General features: G+C 42.9%; 1 protein-coding gene across 1 annotated transcript in view; it reads right to left on the bottom strand.

The window, feature by feature from the left end:
* Positions 1–16,998, bottom strand: part of TNS3 (tensin 3) — a 96,580-nt gene that overhangs the window by 44,664 nt on the left and 34,918 nt on the right. Inside the window, exon 12 of the mRNA XM_054384690.1 lies at positions 13,220–14,476. Coding sequence (XP_054240665.1) covers positions 13,220–14,476 — 1,257 coding nt within the window. The remainder of the gene's footprint in view (positions 1–13,219; positions 14,477–16,998) is intronic.

Here is a 16,998-nt window from a genome sequence, read left to right as displayed (position 1 = left end):
AGAAGCATGGCCAGTCATTAAAGATTAATCTTTGTTTAGTTTCTCTGGTTTCTTTAGCTGCTTGGCTTTCCTGAAGCATTATTAGAACTATTAGAAAGAAAACAACACTAAGCTAAAAACCCATGTCTGCAGTGGCACATCAGTAACAGGGCTCTAGCTGCTGTATCAGCAGTTGTCTCAGCTCAACTTCAAAACCTATTAACTCTTCATGTGTTGCACACGTTTGTATTTCCTAAGTGCATGAGGCAGTAAGTGCTTTTTCTGCAAATTAGGCTAAGGTAATTGTGCATTATGTTATCTCTTTTATATTAAATTCTTTTGATCTCAACTCTTTGTCTCAACCCAGAGGCTTTTTTAGTGTGTGTGTGTCACTTTTCCCCTCAACTTGTGTGCTGGGAGGAAACAAGCAGGTTAAACTGTTAGGGCACATTAACCTCTTACAGGCATCTTGTTGCTCACTTCTCTGTAAGGGGCTTTAAATTGCATTATGACTGTGCATCAAAAGGTGAAAATCACCTTTAAAGAGCTGAATGTTTCTTCAGGCCACTCACCTGCCCTTCTATACCTCTGCAATGTTTCTCTTGCTAAAGAATTCTTTTGCTTTTTAAACAAAAGCAGTGTATTACAGGGGGGGGAAAATTATATAAACCCTACAAATAAACTTTGAGGGGGAGAAAAGAATATGACTCACAGGAGGATAAAAATGCTTTTGAGTCTCTAGATTCATGTTACCTTACAAATAAGTAAAACTGTATTTAGCAGTTATTTGTCCCTTAAATTATCTGCAGTCTCCATAATGCACTGAATAATTATCAAAATAACACTAATTTGTTCTCCTTAGCATTAAAGAATGAATAGAGTAGCTATTCATAGCATAAAGAATAGACTAGAGTAGCTGAACTGGAAGTGACCTACATCAAACTGGACTGGATGAGGCACTTGGTGCCATGGTCTAGTTGATTGATAGGGCTAGGTGATACGTTGGACTGGATGATCTTGGAGGTCTCTTCCAACCTGATTGATTCTGTGATTCTGTGAATCACCCAGTCCAGCTGCCTGACCACTTCAGGGCTGACCAAAAAACCAAAGCATGTTACCAAGGGCATTCTCCAAATACCTCTTCAACCTTGACAGCCATTGGGCATCGACCAGCTCTCCAGGAAGCCTCTTCCAGCATTAGACCACCCTCTCAAAAAAGCAACATTTCTTTATGTCAAGTCCCAACCCCCTTGATGGACACAGCCTAGAGACATTGCCATGTGTTCTGCCACTGAGTACTGGGGAGAAAAGATCAGCAGCTCCCTCTCCACATGCCCTAATCAGGAAACTGAAGAGTGCAGTGAGCATGGCCAGTCGTCAGCTTTCTCTCCCAACTCAACAAACCCAGCAGTCATCTGCTCCCCACTGGACATTCCTGCCAGCCCTTTCACAAGCTTTGTTGCCTTCCTCTGGACCTACTCAAGGACTTTTAACATGGTGGGGCCCAGAACCACACACAATACTCAAGGTGAGGCTGCACCAACACTAAATACAACAAGACAATGATCTCTTAAAGCAGTTTTGTTTGACAATACAGTTTTCAATCAAATGCAGAGAAGTTTAAACAGTTCTGGATGATATCAAGTCACCAGAATTTAACTTCAAATTGGAGCCATTAATTGCAGTATCTAACATCTAATGTAAGACCAAACACATTTTCACTGAGAGCATCTGGAACGTGTAACCAGAGAAGGGCCATGAGAATGATCAGAGGGCTGGAGCACCTCTCTTATGAGGAGAGACTGAAAGAATTGGGGCTGCTCAGTCTGGAGTGGAGAAGGCTCCAAGGTGACCTTCTTGTGACCTTCCAGTATCTGAAGGGGGCCTACAAGAAAGCTGGGGAGGGACTTTTTAGGATATCAGGGAGTGACAGGACTAGAGGGAACGGAACAAAGCTGGAAGTGGGGAGATTCAGGCTGGATGTGAGGAAGAAATTCTTCCCCATGAGAGTGGTGAGAGCCTGGAATGGGTTGTCCAGGGAGGTGGTTGAGGTCCCATCCCTGGAGGTGTTTAAGGCCAGGCTGGATGAGGCTCTGGCCAGCCTGATCTAGTGTGAGGTGTCCTTGCCCAAGGCAGGGGGGTTGGAACTGGCTGATCTTTGTGGTCCCTTCCAACCCTGACTGATTCTATGATTCTATCTTTTGAAAATCAGCAAAGATCTATATCAGCTTCAGTGCCTAATGAAAAAGTGTTCCCTTTTAGCTTTTATTTGTAGTTCTGTAGCTAAATGGGTATCAAAGCTTCTTTATAGACAACCCTTTCAAAATCAAAAGGTGGTATCAAGCTTTGAACCCAATCCTATTAACTGGAATTTCAGATCGGCGTTAACAAGCTTGAAAATCCTATCACGCTGAAAATCTGCAAAGTACGAATTGAGGACACCAAAAGGGGGGGGGGGGGGAAATGATTATTCAGTTTTTAGAAGATAGTAATCTTAAAAGTTCTGTGCTTAAATTAGCCCACAGGTTTGTGCTGGGTTACACCCACCCTGGATGGGGCTGGAAGAACACTGCCCCCCAGGTGGACAAAAGAAACTTAATCCAGGTGGGACTTGGTTCCTTCCCCCACAGGAGTAGGGGTCCCCTGGCTCAAAGGAGGTCTATTCACTCCCCCTTCCTGTCCAGCAAGCCTATAAAAAGGGCAGGCAGCTCGCTGCTGGCTCTCTTTCCTGCCTCGTCCGCTCCAAAGAACGTCGCTGCTGCCGCTGCCGCCCGTGCTGACCACACGGCCGGGGCCTACTTCTTCCAGCTGAATCCACTGGCATCCATGGGAATACAAGGCCATCCAGGCTTGGTTTTGTATATTTTCCCACTTACCCTCATTCCTTACCTTTGTGAACCCTCCCCGTTACTGCTATGTATTTTTTTTTCTTTTTTTAGGTAAAAAATTTACCTCTTCTACTTCCAAACCAATTCCAGACTATTTCTTTTCTGAATTTACTTCTCCTCTCCCCTACCCCTTTTTTTTTTTTTTCCTTTTTTCTCTATACCTTGCCAGGAAAAAAGGGAGGGGGGAGGAATCTCAACCTGTTATCATTTGAGCTTCTAAACTCCAGTCAGAGTTCAAACCAGCACACAGGTTGTAAACCTGGTGAGCTGCTGCGGCATTGAAATACAAAATGTCAGAACTTGTAAAACGAACTTGAACCACTTCCATCGTCAAGACCTGAGGTACAGCAAAGATCATCTTCTCTGGAGAGAGCTTAAGCAAAGTTAACTCTTATGTCACAGAGAGCTTCTCCTTTAGTTAACTGTGTTCATTCCCCAGCAGGCGTTTTGGAACTTTGAATTCATTTTAACACTCTCCCTTTCACAAAGGACAAAAAGTAATATAAAAAATAATAACAATCCAGAAAATCCACATGCAAGCACATACACAAGCCACGTGTGTATGGTTTCAGCAAACCTCACCTGGGCTTAAGGAAAGGAAAACTTACTAGGATGAATGCTTCAGCAATCAACCAACCAACACAATTTTACAGGTAACAACAGACTTTGCAGAGAGACAACTTGGAACCTGTTGCCCTGTAAAAGCATGTCATATACAGAGGAGCATAGGGAGGAACAGATCTACTCAGAACTGGTGAGGACACATCCTCAAATACTGGGTTCAGTTTTGGACTCCTCACTCTAAGAAGCATCTTGAAGTGCTGGAGCATATCTAAGGAAGAGCAACCAAGCTGGTGGAGGGCCTTGAACATAGCCCTTATGAGGAACAGCTGAGGGAACTGGGGTTCTTTAGTCTGGAGAAGAGGAGGCTGAGGGGAGACCTCACTGCCCTCTGTAACTCCCTCAAAGGAGGCTGAAGTCAGGTAGGAGTTGGTCTCTTCTCACATGTAACAAGTGACAGGACAAGAGGAAAAGGCCTCAAGTTGTGTCATGGGAGGTTTAGGTTGGATATTAGGAACAATTGCTTCACAGAAAGGCTTCTCAGGTGTTGGAGCAGGCTGCCCAGGAAGGTGGTGAAGTCACCATCCCTGGAGGAATTTAAAAGAGGCATGGATGTGGTGTTGAGGGATGCTGTTTAGTGGTAGTAGCTTAGCAGTAGAGGTGGGATTGTGAGCTCTAAGCAAACAGCTGATGATCTCAAAAGTCTCTTCCAACCTTGACAGCTCTATGATTCTATGATCAAGCAGATACACTTCAAGTGAGTTTATCATCACAGTTTCAACCTGTGTGAAAAGTCAGTGTGACCTAAAAAAGACTCTACCAGTTCAACCCACAGACTGATATAACTCTGGGCTCTCTTGAGAAAGATAAAGACTCCCACAAGGATGTTTTTTTCAGTGCCCCTTTACAGACCTCAGCAGATTCAGGAAGGCTGAACTAAGGCACTGGGGAGAATTACGTCAGCATTGCAGAAATTCCAGATGCCACTGCCTATGCAGCAGTTGAAAGAGACCTGTGTTAACACTGACTACCCATTACTGTGAACCACGGGGATTCAATCCAACAGGAGGCTTAACAATTCATCCAGGGAAAAAAAAAGTCTCTATGTCAGCTTCTAACAGAGGAGCCTTCAGGGACTGACCCATGTACTAAAAAATGTTACTACAACACTATCCAAATCCAAAATGATTTTTTTTTTCCTCTGGTACCATTTATCTGCTACAAAGTTTAAGTCTGCTGCAGGAGGTATTTATTAAACAATCAACCTTTCAAGGCAGCCTTATGCTTAAATCAAAGCAAATCTATTTTAAGAATTTACCAACCTTTTCCTGTGTGATAGGAACTACAACAGGGTTTGTAGTGTATTGTTAATGAATGCAAATAAGGCAGATGAGGTTTTGGACCAGCTTTGTTCTCCTATCATTTTACAGCTTATTTCAGATGTTCTGGGTTTGCTCTCCCACAGAATATCAGAGAGTGAACAGGAACATCTGGAAGAGTTCAATGCTTTTAAAAATTATTATTTAATGAACTATGCAAAAAGGGTTTTTCCTCTCTCCTTTGTCTGCAGATACACTATAGCATGATTTATGATACTGTAACTTGGACCATCTTCAAAGATATATTTTCAATAGAGGAAAGATCTCTGAAGATGTTCCAGACACTTCTAATCAGATGTTTAGCCACCTTATTTTTTTTTCATTTAGCATACTGGGGGGTTTTGGAGCGAGGGAAGATGGCTTTGTTTAACCTCTATTCTTCAACGAGCTGACCAACTACATTGCCACAAAATGGCTGTGTGAACCCCACCAGATTAGGTGACCTGAGAATATTTTAAGATGATATTTTCAAACAAAATATCTAGTGCATGAAGAAGACTTAGAATTAGCTGAGAGCAACAATATAATTTCAACCCTATGGAAAATAAAGGCATCTCTTCTCATGCTGGCCAATTTGGATAGACATAGAATAGAATCATTTTGGTTGGAAAAGACCTTTAGGATCATCAAGTCCAACCATTACCTAACTATACCAAGGCTGGTGCTAAACCATGTCCCTCAGCACCACATCTCTGCCTTTCTGCAACACTTCCAGCGGGTAGGGATTCAACCACCTCCTTGGTCAGCCTGTTCCAGTGTCTGAGAGCCCTTTCAGTGAAAAAGTTTCTTCTAATGTTCAACCTAAACCTCCCCTGATGCAACTTGAGGCCTTTTCCGATTGTCCTGTCACTTGTCACTAGAGAAAAGAGATGCATCTCTTGGACACATAAATGGGCACAGGCAAATGCTGACTGCACATGTTCATGTGCTTTGCCTTGATTTGATCACTTATTTCTTCAACTGCTTCTAACATTTTTCTGAAGAAGTTATAACATCTTAAGAGTGAAAATTTGGGGGATGGGGACAAAACATGGGTGACAGTAATGGTAGGTTTAACTGAAAAAGTGTCATCTCTATGTAACTCACTTCATGTAAAAGCAAAACATTAGACAATTTTCACTTGCAGTGCACTGATTCACCTTTGATTCTGTGATAAGTGATGCACATGGCACTGATGGAGAAAAGAGCTCTACGTGGTTCATAAAGACACGTTCTGGCAAAAAGAAACTCTGCTTCCACAGAGTCCACCTGCTTCTTCCTAGTCTCACAAACATTGAGCACTTAACCCAAGACATCATTTCAGAAAGAATGTGGAACCCTGCCATGTTAACCTATGTTAAGGGTACATAGACTGCTTTGGGTTGGAAAGAACCTTAGAGACCATCTAGTTCCAACCCCCCTGCCATTGGCAGGGACACTTTTCACTAGACCAGGTTGCTCAAAGCCCCATCCAGCCTGGCCTTCAACACACTTCCAAGGCTTGGAGCCTGCACAGCTTCTCTAGGCAAGCAGTTCCAATACCTCATCACCATCATGGGAAAGAATTTCTTCCTAATGTCTAATCTAAATCTAGCTTCTTCCAGCCTGAAGCCATTGCCCCTTGTCCTGTCACTGCATGCCTTTGCAAAAATGCCTTTTTTATACATGTGTACACAAAAATCAAGGAAGAGTCAGGAAAAGAGACGTAGCTGCCAAGCTATCAATCAGTGCAGAAACATGCAAGCAAAGAGAGGTATGAATGCACCACAATGTCCATCCCAGCTGACAGATATGTTTCTTTAAGCTCATTCTTCCAGCTTTGCAGGACACTGGAAACACACATACGCCTTCTTAAGGCAGACACTTCCTGCAGACTCCTGCAGGAAACCAGATAACCCCACCATGCCTTCGTAATTCAGTCCTCAAGTGAGGCACACACGCAGCGCATCACTTCAGCCCCATTCATCTCCAGTACTCCAGTTTGCTCCAGCTCACTGCATCATTCACCCATTCAGCTTCACTCAGCCAGTCAGGCCTGCTCTGCCAGCTCCCTCCATCACAGGCCACTTCATCCTTTTGACATACTTCTTAGGTCAAGGACTGTGCAAGTCACAGGGTACAGAGCCCTCCCTAAAGCTTGAATGTGTAAGACCAACCATGACGCATCAGCGGACAACTGCTGCTTTGGTTATGGTTATCCTTTATTCATGGCTACTTCCTCATCCTCCTGGCAACCAGCATTTCTTTGTGCTATCAGTTACACCTCCTGTGCTGCAGTAGTTTCAGCAGTTAATTAATTCCCTTGGAGAATCTCCAGCTTATCCCAGTTCTGTGAGTCAACTCCAAGGCAAGGTAAACTACATCCAGCAGGCCTGTGCTGCATTACCACAAACTGACAATGAACCACAACATATTAATATTATTTTAAGGGATTATTTGGCTTCTATGATAACATTTTCTGTCTAGCATAGCACATATTTACACTGCAGGTAAGCTGAGTACCTCAGCTTTGCTTGCATGTGTGTGCATGTGCTGGGGGACAGAGTCAGACTGAACAGATGCTTCAGCTGTGCACGGTGGAAGGAAAGTAATATTAAAGTCTGAGGAGGAAGTTTCCATGGCATCAGCGTTAGCTTGTTCCCACACATGCAGAAACAGACTTTTGACTTTAACCAAGCACCACCAGTTACGTTTTTATTTGATTTTTTTCTTAAAACCGTTTAACACTTGCCATTTATCCCAGGGAGTACAGAGGATATTTCTTGCTATTGATGATTCCTCGTACAGAAGCTTTCATTCTCAGTAGGAGTATGGAGAAAACAGACTTTTCCAGGACCTTTTCACCACAGTGAAACTCCAGAGGATTTGACAGACCTGCATACCCTAAGGCCACTTTCTCTACCACTCCTCACATAGATATTGCATGCCTATGGTATGTGAAGACAAGGGAACTGTCAAGCATGTTCAAAAACTAAAGGAAGATAATATTTCCTTGTCTTTCAATCTTTAGGCTTGCTGCTCCTTTTCCCAACCACAATCAAAATAAACAAATTTTGCTCTTTCAGTTTAATACCTATTTTCTCATACAGCTGAGGCTTAAGAAGTGGTAGGAGATTCTGCAAAGAGTAGGTTATTTTTCCAGTATTCAGTTATCTGCCTAGCAGAGTGCTGTGATACTTGGACTAAACATATGGATTTACTCCTTTGAACTGTTACAGAGTAACTGTTAAAGAACATCTGTGGTTTATGCTCAGAACTATGACCATCACCTGTATTCACCTGAGACATGAAATTATACTGCTTCCATCTGACCATACCAATTCACAAATTCTCCTTGCAGCTGGAAGGCTCCCTTTACATCAGATGATGTACCAAGGGAAAGACATCAGCAGGGCAAGTCCAGAGGTGTAAATAAAAAAATCCTACAGTGTTTGGAAAATTGGTATGTGCTCATAACCTCCTGGTCTCAAGCAGACTGCCACATACGTGTTGTTTTACCTTTGGAACCATGGGCACTTTTGAAGTCAAGCTCTTTCTAGTACACACTGAGGTATACTTGAAAAAGGCAGCACTTCATATAAAAGCAAGCTTTAAAAATTACTATTACTGCACTAAGGCTACCCAAAAGAATACTTCTTTGAAAAAAATCTCTTGTATAATTAAAAGTTATTCCTACCTTACTTCAGTTTTGCATGCTGAAGTACATCCAGAAAATGACAGGTGTACAACCTTGGCCTTGGAGCTAATGCCCTAAAATACTGACTTTACCATTCTCATAGCTCTGCTTCAGAATTAATCATAATTTCCTAATGGTGACACACTGGAACAACTGTTCCTCACAGTGAAGTTCCTCCAGATCAAGTCCTTATCACAGCATAAGCCTGCTCTATCTGTTGTAAAGGTTACTGAAATGGTCACTCTGCTTGCCCCCCACCTCCAGCTGTGTCCTCACCACTCCTTCACATAGCCTCTGGCCCACACTGCAAGTTTAACTCTTCGATCTGACAGAGAACTAACCCAGAAGAAAACCTTCAAACCACTAAACTAACAAACTAATCCAACAAAGGTCACCACTGCAGAGCTTCCAGTTCTGATGCAGATGTTGAATAGGGCAATGCATGTTCAAGATCATGGAGGCAGCCTAAGGTCACCTCTCCTGGGAACAGTCTGCTGCGTTCCAATTGCATTAGACACAAGATAAAACTGCACTGCTCATCACAATGAATATACTCAAAGGGCTCAAAGGGCAAGCAAGGGATTCAATACACATCTAAAATTGTTGCTTATCACTCAAGAGCATGGCATGTGATCATTACACAACAGGAACATCTCGAGACACTACCTGCATTAACCACATTCAGAAATAATTTAACTTTAGAGCATTCAAAGGCACTCAGTTGCTAAAGGGCCTGACTAAATTATCTAAATCCTCACTATTCCTTCTCTCTTCCTGTCTCTTGTACTAGAAGATGCTATCCTCTGAAGCAGCAGCTGTTGGAAATGATGGTGCTGTAGCTTACACCCCCCCAGAAGAGTAAACTAGTAACACCTCTCCACACAACACCAAATGAGCAGCTGGAGGAAACAACCCCATTTATAGTTTTTCTGCTTTAATGAAATTAACTATCAACTCTCTACAAGGACCACCACAAACAGCTGAGAACAGCCTACATAGCTTTATACTAGGACTATGTTAAGAGACTACTAAGGCTAGAAAATGCTAACCAAACCTAACAGCACTGGCAACACAGACTCCTGAAAAACAGAGGGTAAAACGAATAGAAGCTGAGCACAGTTGGCTTTCACTTGGAGGTCCAGAAGGAGTCACTGGAAGCAACTGCCCCAGGGATGGAAACACAGCCCCACCATTTGGACTGATCATGGACTGATCCAGACTGTGCTGGAACAGGGTGGAGCTCCAGAGCACCTGTGGTAAGAAGCATGCTGTGTATCTCATTGTGAGTGAGAATGAGCAGTGACTGATGTATGATGTTAATTGCTGCTAGGCATGACACAGATGGTGTAGAATGAGGGGTGGAGAATGTCATGGGCTGAGTTCAATCTACTGATGTATATTCAATACTATGCTGATGTCATATGTTAACCCAGGAGACTGTCCTTTAAATAAGCAGCCTTTTTGCCAGACAAGGTATGCCTAGTATGCTGAAATAAAACATCACAGACAAGTCCTGATTTGTTAGAGTACAGAACTGCCCACAAAATACTAGATGGCAACTCCTTCTCTAAGTTCTTGATTAAATGAAAAGTGTATTGAGGATCTCATCAATGCTTATAAACACCTGAAGGGAAGGGGCAAAGAAGAAGGAGCCAGGCTCTCTTCCATGGTATCCAGTATCAGGACCAGAGGCCATGAGCACAAAACAGAACACAGGAGGTTGTCTCTGAACATTGTGAAACAACTTGGTTGCTGTAATGGTGACTGAGCAGTGGCACTGTTTGCCCAGAGAGGTGGTTGGAGATAGAAGATATTAAAAGCCATTTGGACATGGTCTTGGGCAACTGCCTTTAGGTAGCCCTGTGGGAGGGAAGATCCAGATATCTTCAGAGGTCCTTTCCAACCTCAGCCACTCTATAATTCTGTGATTTCAGCAGGAATGTGAGGGTTTCTTTGGAGCAGAGATAAGAGTATGGGGAAAAAAAATCCACATCAGAAAGAGCTGCTGTTGAAAGCAATTAGCACTTACATAGCACTTGCAGCAAACAGTGCTCAGCACCCTGCTTTCAGAGGCACACACTTTACATCTAACAAAATCCATCAAAGAGGTTTCCTATTGACTTGAATTGGAAGTGGATTAGGAATCAGGATGCATAAGGTTATGTTTGAAGTTCACTGTTTTGTAAACAACTTATAAGGATGTTGAACAAAGGAAGAAACATTACCCCTCCTTTTCCTTTGCTCAGACTCAGGCAAGGGCATGACAGAAAGTGAAGGAGCTTCCTGACAAGTCTTCCCTTTTTCATACTGTCCCATTGCCCCCTCAAGATTACCCAAGAATCTAAAGGATGTATGTATATTCAAATTTAATTTCAAATTCATCACTATCTTTAAAACAAATCCTCCTCCAGAGTGTGCCCCAAGGACTCCCATTCTCACCATTAGGGCAGGAAGTACACCAGCTTTACCTGACTTTATAAATGAAAGGCAATTGACAGAGACTCCTGTGAGAAAAATTCAAACATCTGTTTTCAGATTCATCTCTTTAAACACAGAACTGTAAAAGGCAGTTTTCTCCCCCCTCACTAGCTTTACTGTATACCAAAGAGAAGAGTCCTCTCCTGTGGGGAGAAAAAAAATCTCATTTTCAGTTTGTCCATCAGCTGATCATTTGGAAAGATCCAAGACAATCACAAAGTAATGAATTTAATCCTGTGAAAGCCACAAAAAGCATAGTGTGGATTCAACTTGAACAAACAGACAAGTGGTTCACATCAAATCCTTGGGCATTTCTGGACTTCTTCAGTCCTCAGTTACCCTACCCAGTTCCACCTTCTCTCCAATCACCATCCTACACATAGGCCTGCACATTAATGCAAACCACACAGCAGCTGAGCACAGTGTATGAGCTGAAGCAGCTCATTTATGTCCAGCAAGGCCACAGCCACGTGTTCTTGCCTGCTGGTTGATGCTGATTCAAATCCTGGAGGCACAAGCAAGTCTTTCATTGCACCAAAAGTGGAGGCAAAGAAGAAGAGGAGGAGGAAGAGGCAAGGAATGGAAGGGGGTACATTCTGCCAGAGGATTTAGACCACACAGAATTTTCAAACATGACAGCAAGACCAGCAACAGCTTACTTGTCACAAAATTTAGCTACATCACTAAGGAAAGGTTTCAGTGAACTTAAGCAGAAACAGACTACTCATCCTTCTGCAAAGCTGTGAGTCCTAGCAGCATTCCTTAGGCAATACAGTCAGCAAGTGTTGCGTATTTAATTCCACCAGTTGATTCTGCAGTGGTATCAGAGCCAGAGGTAACAAGCAAGCACTATGACCTCTGGATTTTTAAGGGAAAAAAGTTTTAGAACAAGTATGTTTTAAAGTACTTTACTAGCAAAGATTAAACTGGGTAGATGACTGGTGGTGAATAGAATTAAACCCAGTTGGTGGCCACTCACTAGTGGTGTTCTCCAGGGCTCAGTACTGTGGCCAGGTCTCTTTAGTATCTTTTTCAATGAGCTGGTTGCAGAGATTGAGTGCACCCACAGTAGGCCTGCAGATGACGCTAAGTTGCAAGACAGTGTTGATCTGCTTGAGGGTAGGAAGGCTTTGCAGAGCAATCTGGACAGGCCGGATTGATGGGATGAGGTCAACTGTATGAGGTTCAACAAGGTCAAGTGCCAGGTCCTGCACTTGGGTCACATCAACCCCGTGGACGCTCCAGGCTTGGGGAAGAGCAGCTGGAAACTTCCCTGCAATGAAAGACCTGGGGGTGCTAGTCAATAGCCAGCTGGATTTAAGCCAGCATGTGCCCAGGTGACCAAGAAGGCCAACAGCATCCTGGCCTGGATCAGCAAAAGTGTGGCCAGTAGGAGCAGGGAAGTGATTGTCCTTCTGGACTCAGCACTGGCGAGGTCACATCTCAAACACTGGATTCAGTTTTGGGGCCCTCACTACAAGAAGGACATTGAGGGACCGAAGCTTGTCCAGACAAGGGCAGCAAAGCTGGTGAAGGATCTGGGGAGCAGGTCTTGTGAGAAGTGGCTGAGGGAAGTGGGGTTGTTCAGTTGAGAGAAGAGGAGACTGAGGGGAGACCTCATTGCTCTCTACAACTTCGTGAAAAGGTGGAGATGTGGTGCTGAGGGACATGGTTTAGCAGCAGGCTTGGTACCATTAGATAATGGTTGGAGTCAATAATCTCAAAGGTCTTTTCCAACCAAAGCGATTCCATGATCTTATGATTACATTATTTATGGAAACACTGCACAGAAATCTAATGTCAGCAGCACTCTGCTGAATTTGAAGATAAAATTGACAGAGCTTTCTCTGCTACTTTAAGTGGAAAGCATAAGAAAAATCATAATAATAAAAAGCATATAATCATAAATCATAAACCATTACACTACAAATGCTTTCTAAAAATGTCTCAGTGTAGCAATTGTAGGAATTCTGTTTCCTTATTACTGGAACTTAACAGCAGCAAAAATCCTTACTTACAAGAGGTAAGAATTTGCTGAACAGCACTTTTTTCTTTTCCCCAAGCAAAAACCGAGTACCTTGCCAAACTCACTTATCTGACATCCGTTTGATTCCCTAACTTCTTGGAGGGTCATGTAAAGAGGGTATCAGAAATAATCCCTTGATAACTATCCTCAAAGTTGTTAAGTCATGACTTGAGGTCCTGCTGTACCATATCAAGAACAGACAAGTGCTAGGAAACACAAACACAGTGTATTCAGAAGGTATTGCACAGCTTACCATGCCGAGAGGGACTCCTATTTGTGACCTCTAATTTTTCATGGAAGCCAGGACTTCTGCCAAGGCCTTCCACATCAACATCAAGTCTGGTGAAGCCATTTACTTGATTTCTGTCCCTGGTGACATTGTTAATGCGGGTTGGGATAGGTTCAAATGTAGGGTCTAACTCCAAGATCAGCCTGTTCAGCTGTTCAATGGACTGATCAATATCCAAAGTTGGAGAAGCTGGCAAGTCTCCTGTGTTCCGTTCCAGATCCAGGCCATTTGTGTCCCTCTGAGGCACTGGCCTTGACTTAAAGCTCTCAGCACTGGCATGTTCTGCAGCTTCAGAACCTGGCACTCCTCCTAGACCCCTCTGCACAGCATCTCTGCTGCTGGAGCCACGTGTTGGGGTGTCTGGGACTCGGGATGGGCTCTGGGCGGTGCCTGAATTCTCCACAGTGCTATGAATGCCAACCCTAATTTCATTCTCTGGGGCAAAACCATATTGGTGAGCAGTGACCATCTGCTGCTGGCGTACCCAGGTCTGAGTAGAGTAGTTACTTGGGCCATAGTCTTGAGGCTGGGGGGGGACAGAAGGATTCCGTTGCAATTGCTGAGTTGACTTTGTCTCAGTGCTTCCAAATGATCTCTCATAGAGGGGATCCACACCAATTCCCAGATCTGGTGCAAAAGCATTGTGATGCTCTTCCCCAATGTTACTTCCAAAGCCATCTGAAAGAAGTGAGTTCTGACTGCTCTTGTGGCAGCTAAAGTTCCCTAGGTGGGCAGAGTGCTGTCCTTCTGAGGAAGACAAAGTCCCGATGCTGTCCACGCTGTGAAGGTCATGATTAGGCATTTCATCATCCAGAATGTCAGTCTCCCTGTCCTTCAGTTTGGTGTCTCCATTCACATGAACTTGAGCTGGTACTACATGGCGAATCCCACTGTACTTCCCTCGAGCATCAGTCATATCCTTGGTGGTGTTGACAGAATCCTCCAGACCAAAGCCACTGAGTAGCTGGTCCAGTTCTGCCTTCTCTTGTGGGCTCAGACCTCTTTTGACTCCTGGCACGAGGCGTTCCTCAGTCTTGTCTGTCCTGATGGACGCTGTTGAGTGTCCTGAATCACTGCTGACTGACAGGGTATGATCACTGTGATCAGGACTACCAGTCATGGGAACACCCTGTGCAACACCAGGGATGCTGCTGTCTGAAGAGCTCTTCTTTCTCACTTTCGCATACAGGCTGCCATCAATGGGACCTTGAGTATGCAGAACTGTGGAGATAAGTAACAGGGAAAAGGAGAGAAAAGGAGAAGGCATTACATAAGGACTTTGACTGGTGGTGTATCACAACAGAAGTACTGCTAATACTGCTGGAATTGTTTCTGCCAAACTAAACTGGCCCTGCTAATGCAGCATCAACCAAAAGCATTATCCTTGGTCCACACATTTCAAATCATACCAGTTTTCTTGGTGGAAATAGAGCATGCTATTCATAGCTCTAGATCAAATACAGTTCTCTCTTTTTATGCCATTTTGAATGCATGTTTGTGGCTCTCCAAACTCTTAATGCCTGTTTGATGAATTACACTCTTACAGTGGTAGCAATCTGAGAGGCAGCAATCATGCATTCCATGAATGGCAAGAACCTTCCAGCAACGTTTGTATGCCTTGAACGTGTATCATGCAATTGCCAGTTCATCCATTTCTACTCGATGATTTAACTACACTACAAAGAATCATTTTCTCCTTTTCTTGGTGGTGCAAGAAAAAACAGGCTTTCAATCACAGCTGCAGTCCTTGGAATGAATGTGTATATGTATGTATGTAAGGTGTCTTCATAACGGCAGACTGAGGAAATTGTAAGACTATGAAATTTCTGTGCAGGTGTGGAAGATCCAGTGTGCACTTCTTGTTTCAATTTTAATAAGCAAGGTCATAATCCCTTAAATACCAGTATATAACTCCTTCCTCACCAGTGATGGAAATAACCTCACTTTATTTCTGATCTCTGAGGTATTTGCCCAACCCAAGTTTGTGAATAATAAGTCATAACAAATAGAAGCTTAAACATGGGGTTAGAATATTTCTAGCCAATGCAACAATGTTGCAGGAAAACACATCTACTAATTTTACTAAGGCTATGTGCTGAGACCATCAAATTCCTGCTTCCAGTTGCACAAGCACAACTTAGCATGTTTCACTGACATCAGCTATTCATGGAAGAGTTGGGTGAGCCATGTTTTAACTTCTTACAGAAGTGGAGGCCTTCACTGAAGTGATTATATTGCTTTTGAGCCCAGAAGCGATACTAGCATGCATGAACTCTGCTGCTTCTTGCTATCTCAAGGTACACATCTTGATTTTTGAAATCTGATATATTGATTTTCTTTCATGCTGCAGCCATCAGCCCACCTTTATTCTTTATTTTCAACGATCAACAAAAAATTGATGCGAAACATACAGCAGAAAGTCAAGAGAATCACAAGGTAGAGACCAAAACCTCAGCCTTAGAATTGTCTCCTATGTATGTATCTCTATGTGTTTTACCATACGTGCAATATTCCAGATATTATATTTTACTGGTAACAGGAATCACAAAATAGGCACTCACCAATAAATAATACAAAATACACAGAAACTGGCTAATTAAAGTAGTCGAAAAACCCTACCTTTTTGCTTCCCGAAAAGACCCCATACAAATGTGAGCAGATTTTTATATACATTCAGGAAGTGAAAAAATCCATTTGAGTTAAAAATATTACTCTGAGAACAATCTCTTCCCCATTACTTCAGTACTACCAACACTGGCAGTGGATAAAACCACAGAACATGAATATAGGGATTTCCCTTTGGAACATTTTAAAAGCTCAAGAGTTTATTTGAATCCAACTTATTTTATCCAAACTGCTTTTTCCTACCTCTGCCTGTCAGGGATTTTTAAAGCTCTCCTTGACATTACATACCACAGAGAAGAAACAAAACCATGGGAAGCACATTCTTCTGATCATTTTTTGGACTTGTTTGTCCAACTCCCACACACATCACACAGGTTAGACCAACCTGAGCTAGACTACAGCTACAGTGCTAAAAATTAACACAAATAATTCTGCTTCTTATCAAAAGGGTTGGGAGTAAATACTTCTACTGTCTGCCAAGCCAAGAAAGTAACGCAAGAGGTTCAACTGTCAAAAGATGCAATGCTCATTTATGAAAACATTTATATTAAGCAGCAGTTTCTGGATAACTTCCTACCTATCATTTGAGAAATGTTTGATAATCAGAAAACTAGACTATTACAATTTAGGAACAGGCAGATTTTTGTCAAAGGTGCTTAAGAGCTTAGTCTACACCTGTGGCAGTTCCAGAACCAAAAGAGCCGTGGATGGCCCTGTGCATTTCAACACTACCACAGGTTTTCAAAACATACTTCAAATGGCATTGTGATCACAAAGCTTCTAATCTAGGAAGCTTTAATGGGCAGTGTCATCCTAGAAAAAGCATTATTGAGAAACTGTACCCACCATGGCAATGAATTCATCCGTTTATAATGGCAAGAAAAGTGGTCTGGTTGGAAAAAGCCTCCATTACAGGACACACTGCCAAGTTTCCATCCGTTCAAACACACACTGGAGGTTAAATGATAGGTTCCATAGATTTTTAGCTAATCATGAAAGGACAGCTTTTTACTTTTTAAGGACTAGGGACTACTACTCCTCTGACTTTAAAAACAGCATGTGCAAAAAAGGCCAAAATACTCCTGGTTTTTTTTAGAACAGGCCAGGGGAAAAAGGCA

The sequence above is a fragment of the Indicator indicator genome, chromosome 11 (assembly GCF_027791375.1).
Source record: "Indicator indicator isolate 239-I01 chromosome 11, UM_Iind_1.1, whole genome shotgun sequence".
Classification (NCBI taxonomy): domain Eukaryota; kingdom Metazoa; phylum Chordata; class Aves; order Piciformes; family Indicatoridae; genus Indicator; species Indicator indicator.
Note: the sequence above shows the minus strand (reverse complement) of the source record. Positions and strands in the feature narration are given on the sequence as shown.